The sequence below is a fragment of the Ictalurus furcatus genome, chromosome 28 (assembly GCF_023375685.1).
Source record: "Ictalurus furcatus strain D&B chromosome 28, Billie_1.0, whole genome shotgun sequence".
In the NCBI taxonomy this organism is placed as follows: domain Eukaryota; kingdom Metazoa; phylum Chordata; class Actinopteri; order Siluriformes; family Ictaluridae; genus Ictalurus; species Ictalurus furcatus.
Window position 1 is genome coordinate 14,108,455 of NC_071282.1, and position 6,241 is coordinate 14,114,695.

Sequence of the window (6,241 nt, forward strand, 5' to 3'; positions counted from 1 at the left end):
CATCCTGTACACAGATAATGTCACACCCCCTAAATCCATAAATCCTACAAGCGCCTCTTGAGGAATGTTTTGATCAATTGAATTTTAGTGCTTCTTAGGTCTTAAGTCTGAGGTGCTGTGTCTGTTTTTTTGTCTCCTCGTGTGATTGTCACTAATGATGCCGTTAATGGGTCGTTCATGCGCGAGCCTCCGGAATCCGGCGTGTCGGTGTTGTGTGTATTCGACACGCGCGAGCGCTGGCCCAGCTTTAATTATGCTAATGAGGGCACGAGGAGCGTCGAAAAGGGGTAGGCTGTAGATTTGCATATTTCTCTCCATTAAAAAAAAATAAAATAAAAAAGTCATGAAAATTGGACTTACTAAAAAATGGGGATGGAAATATGCACACAAGAATTTTCTTCATGATCTTTAATCTATAACTAGGCTATAGTTCATGAAAAACAAGATTTGTACACCCTTGTATCACGAGGGACATTTCTTCCATGCACTGTGTGCAAAAAAAAAAAAGCAAATATCACGAAAACAATAAACATTGCATTAAAAAAAAAAAAAACCCCAAATCAAATATTATAGAGTAGCTCGAAGATCATGGCGGTGAAGTTCAGGAACACAGATTAGTGAAGTAATCTTTGGCTCAGATTACTGTTTATTCCAGCAGACTATTGTCTGCAGGTTTTAATCCTTCCAAGTCATATCATCATCTATCATGTATCATCACGCTCAGAGCTTAGATAATAATTCAGACCTTTAATATTAGAATAACAGACCGGATCAGATTTAGACAGGATGTCGCGCGTAAATATGCAGGCTATTGATTTCCATATTTACATTTTTATAAGATTGCTTTCCGGGTTGAAGGTGCATGAGTGCATGAGGCATAATGTAGTGTAAAATCATGCTTCTAATATGTTATAGATACAGATTCAGGCTCGTTCAGGAAAGGTTTGTGTGCACTTCAACTTTTCAGGGTCAGATGTCAGGAAATACACACAACAAATATTTTGTCAGTGTTGATTCCAGTTCTGGAAACAAATGAACACCATTAGAGTGAATTAAACACAGGTGTTTATCCAGCATGAAGGATTTGTGTAGACTGGATCAGATATCTTTCTAAAGACAGAATGTTTAAGCCTCTAGGCCTAGAAGCCTTTGATATTTGGAAGAAATGCGTCCAGGTGAAAATGTGTGGTAATTTGCATGAGAAAAGGCCAATGATGACATAGCTTCTGTGGGCAGGACATCCATCAGACATCAATGGAGACCTTCCAAATCACATACACCCTACAAAGAGGACTCCAAAATAATTCACCACAATAATATTTACTATGGAATAGAACCATGCAGTCAAGTTCACTGAAGTTAGTTAACATTTTGTGGGATAAATGTAGTCAGATGTGTTTAATAGTGTGTTTGGGGGCTCTGCTTTAAAAAAAAAATATCTGAAAAGTTTGAAGCAATGTTTTGGTATTAAAATGTCGTTTCTGGTTTAAGAACTTCAGAATGGGTCTATTAAAGTTACTAAATCGCGTTTTGATTATTTGAGAGTTTTCCAGATCTATCTATCTATCTATCTCTAAGGATCAAATAAAAGTAATCAGAATTTAAATTGCCCTGTTCGGTCTAGACATTGCACCCAAAGCCATTTTGTCCGGATTAAGTTGGAGGATCAAAGACACTAGCTCACACACACACACACACACAGAGCAACACTTCATGGATTGGGGTTGGGGGTTGGGGGGATTGGGGTGTGAAAGGTAAAGATATAAAGGTGGATGTGAAGTTCAGATACATTCCAGGGCAGGACGTGGACGGATTTGTGCGTTTTGGAGAGATTTCAGCGCGCTGCGCGTAAACTGCGGAGTTATGGCATTGTTTTTGGACCAGACATGTGATTATGTTCATAAAATGAACGAAGACGGAGAAATGGACTTTATCTTCAACAAATGCGAAGCTCGCTTTGCAGGTGAGCACTGAGAGAATGTAGCATTTTGTTTGGACTGATGACAGTTGTAAGAATTTAGCCGGGCATCACAAAATTTAGACTTAGATTTAGGCCCAGATTAATTCACATCACAGTTGAAACTAGTTAAATTAATAATAATAATAATAATAATAATAATAATAATAATAATAATAATAAATAAAAAGCTAATTTGCGGAGTTCCAAGAACAAAACAGCAATTTACTTAAGACTTAAATTAATTATTTCATTTAATTCAATTAAAATGGGAATAAAAATAGAGGTAAGGGAGAAATCATATACAAAAAGATACATTATTTCAAAAGCGTAAATGAAGAGAGGTGAGCCTATTAAAAAAAAAGTTTTCTAAGAACCTTAATGAATTGAAAACTCCCTGTGCGTTTTGTGCGTAAAATCCACCGCAGCTCCACTACAATTTATAATTCGTTTATTCGATGATTTCAGATTTAAAAAGCAATTTCTCATGGCTTTATTCGATGTTTTCAGATGCTGTAAACGATCACGCACTGTCTTCTCCGGAGGCAGATCGGACTATGCAACCGGAAGCACAGAGGAAACGGAAAAGGACGATTTTCAGCCGCGCGCAGTTGTCGGAGCTGGAGCGCGCTTTTGTGATGACTCCATACCCCGACATCACACTGCGGGAGAGACTCGCTGCTCTCACCCTGCTGCCCGAGAGCAAGATCCAGGTACACAGCTCTCATAACTATTCACAGTGTCTTGTTTGATTAATTCAGTAATGATTTAGGGGTTTATTTATTTTTCTTTTTTTTAATTTCGGTGCTAATTATGCGGACTGACTCTTACGCAGTCACTATACTGCTATGTTAGGCTATTTTAATGTCACCTTTAATGACGACTTACAAGAAACCATTATTATGTTTTCCCCCTGCATCTTTACAGAAAAGACAGCACTTTTAAACCTTATTTTCCACACGTATTACATGTGTTTTCATTTCACATGTAATTATTAGTAGCTATTGTTGTTGTTTTACAAATACTTCATTCATTTTTTTTGTTATGTGTATTTGGTTTTATTTAACGTATTATATTATCCAAATGACGTCACACATGCAATTTAACAGGTTGAAACGCACTTTTCTTTCTCCATTTCTCTCCATTTTGATCATATATTACTCACATAAACACGTTTTTTTAAATAAAAAGTTGGACCACATGCCCATCCAACAGTTTATTTAATAAATAAATATACTATCACTTTATATTTAATTGTATATTCATTCTATGTTTATTTTTTATTATTTATATATTTTTGTTTTGAAATAATGTGTATCTACAACACTCTTTTAACTAAACATTAATAAGTTATTATGAATATATAAAATGTCCTCATATATATATATATATATATATATATATATATATATATATATATATATATAATTATTAAATTTTTTAATTATCTAAATTTAAATTAAATTATCTATATACATGAAAACATAATAATAATTATATATATATATATATATATATATATATATATATATATATATATATAATTATGTTTTCTTGTATATAGATAATTTACATTATGTAAAATCTTCACGTCACGTGACGTACTCAGACCATTTCCTTTAGTCAGCGTGATCATCATGATGTACAGATTGCTTACTATTTGAGGTTCCAAGTAAAGCATCCATGTTATTTTCCTTTATGATTACTCGTACTATGTCTAGCTTGAAGGTTTACAGAATTAACTTTTAATTAACTTTTCCTTTCCCAGGTGTGGTTTCAGAATAGACGTGCTCGGAGCATCAAGAGTGGCAGACTGACCAGACCCATGAAGAAAAATCCAGTCACGTCTAATTATAACTCAGAAATCACTTTCCCTCATCCCAGTCCCACTCTTACAGTTTCTTCTGCTGCAGGCCAGAGGAACACACCTGAAGTTTACCAGCTGTCTAATGCAAATGATAAACAACAGATATCTGACCTGGACTGGGTGAGGCAAGCATTGTGTCCCTGGTCTCAGAATCAGCCCCAGCCTACACCTCCGGTCCCAACCATATCTCCTGACCTCCCTGGAGCGCTCCCCTGGGGAAGCCAGCCCTCGAAACCAGCTGGAAGTCACTATGTCTCAATGGATCAGATGACAAGGCCAATGCATTCCTTATCCCAGCACCAGTGGAGCGAGTGTGCTGAGATTGGCACCCATGCAGCATCATCTGGAGGCTTCTCAGGGAAACCTCAGTGTAACATTAATCAGAGCGGGTATACGTCTGTTCCCATGGACCACTTAGTTCCTTCACACTCTGCACAAAGCTGCTGGCAGGGAAGCATGCACAGACAGGGACAGGCCCTTATGCACTACCCTCAGACTTCCCTAGGAGACATCTCTGACCTGATCTACAGTGCTGCTGTAGTCACCAACCTGGCCGACTTCTGACTGCAACTGCTGAATTTTTTAATGAACTAAAAACAATTCATCTAACCCTTTCAACCCAATCCTACAGAGTTTACATAGTTTTTATTATTAATATACGCAACATGGACCATGCCCTGTCTAAGCTCTTTGTGAGCTTTTATAATATTAATACCAACATTATTCAGTCTTTATATTTGTGTTGAATGTACAATATTTGGAAATTATATTTCACTAATATTGAAAATAATGCCAGGGATATAAGTATCTCCTTCTGTTTTTATTAAATATTTGTGATTGAATATTTATGATCAAATGTGGTATTTCTATCTGTGTTTGAGCTATAAGCAACTGAATAAACTGTTACTATATATATATATTAGTAACAGTTTATTCAGTTGTTTATGTGTATATGTGTGTGTGTAATCTGTCTTTTCCTATTCTTGTTTTTTCTTTTTATGCTTTCCATAAAACTGTACATAAAACACTGTCTTGGTTTTCTAACACTGACATTACTGGATAGAAGTTAGTATCGACAAATACAGACTTCAAGCCAATTTTTTTTCTGGATTTATTGTTGTTTAAATGAGTTTAGCAAATTCTTTGTTTGAAGAGAGCCAGTGACTTTACCTCAGCTATGTCAAGTTGAGCCATGCTACATTTAAAAATGTTGTATTTAAATAAATGTCATAAGGATAGTTTTCAAAAAGCCAGACACCGCTATGTAAGGAATAAAAAAAATAATAGTGTGTGCTGTTATAGGAAAATAATCAATGACCATGTGGCGTGATGAAGTTAACGTTAAAACTCCTAAATGTATTCTTTTCCAATAGCATCACCTGTTTTATTCCTATTATACAACAGCAATTTGCTATTGCCAATGCTACTATAATAATTTTAATGATTAATGACTAACGCATCATACAGTCACATTGAAATGTTTTAGCATGTGCACAAAACAAGTTATGTCCTGTTATCACTTATGTTATATCAGCGATAAGCCCCCTATGATGCCCCCCCCCCCCCCCAAATATTTTTTTGGAAAACTTAAAGTTGCAGTTTTACCTCTGTTCAAAGCACTGATACTGGAGACTCCTTCCAAATAAACATCTTCTCACAGAAAGCTTCACCATATCAACACATACATGTTATTTTTACATCTAATCTTTCTAATCTCTAAAGATTCTAATCTTTGGAGGATTACCCATACAGTCCCTATATAAATTAATATATAGAAAAAAATATTTTAGAAGGAGCACATTATTAATAAAAAAAAATCCTTTCAGAGCTGCTGTTATGGAAACTTCAAATCAAAATCTAATACTAAACAGCACTGTGGTACAACCCCAATTCCAAAAAAGTTGGGACACGGTGTAAAATGTAAATACAAACAGAATGCAATGATTTGCAAATCTCATAAACCCATATGTTATTCACAATAGAACATAGAAAACATATCAAATGTTTCAACTGAGGAAATGTACCATTTTAAGAAAAAAAAGGTAATTTTGAATTTGATGGCCGCAACACGCCTCAAAAAAGTTGGGACAGGGCAACAAAAGTCTGGAAGAGTAAGTGTTACTAAAAAGAAACAGCTGGAGGTTAACTGGCAACAGGTCAGTAACGTGATTAGGTATAAAAAGAGTATCTTAGAGAGACAGAGTCTCTCAGAAGTAAAGATGGGATGGAATCTGGATGGAAGCATATGTTACTCTAAAACCTGTATATACCTTTCAGCATTGATGGTGCCTTTCCAGATGTGCAAGCTGCCCATTCCATAGGCACTAATGCACCCCCATCCCATCAGAGATGCTGTTGGTATCTGGAAAACTGTTGTAAAAAATTTTTTTTTTTAAACTTTAATTAAAAAATACTAA

The 6,241-nt window shown here is 35.5% G+C and overlaps 1 protein-coding gene across 1 annotated transcript; it reads left to right on the forward strand.

Moving 5' to 3' along the window:
• The first annotated feature begins 1,580 nt into the window (after positions 1-1,580).
• On the forward strand, positions 1,581-4,414 carry sebox (SEBOX homeobox). Its single transcript, XM_053617613.1, has 3 exons — positions 1,581-1,963; positions 2,411-2,703; positions 3,726-4,414. The coding sequence occupies exons 1-3, from the start codon at positions 1,864-1,866 to the stop codon at positions 4,386-4,388; spliced, it is 1,056 nt and encodes a 351-aa protein (XP_053473588.1). The 5' UTR covers positions 1,581-1,863; the 3' UTR covers positions 4,389-4,414.
• The last annotated feature ends 1,827 nt before the right edge of the window (positions 4,415-6,241 follow it).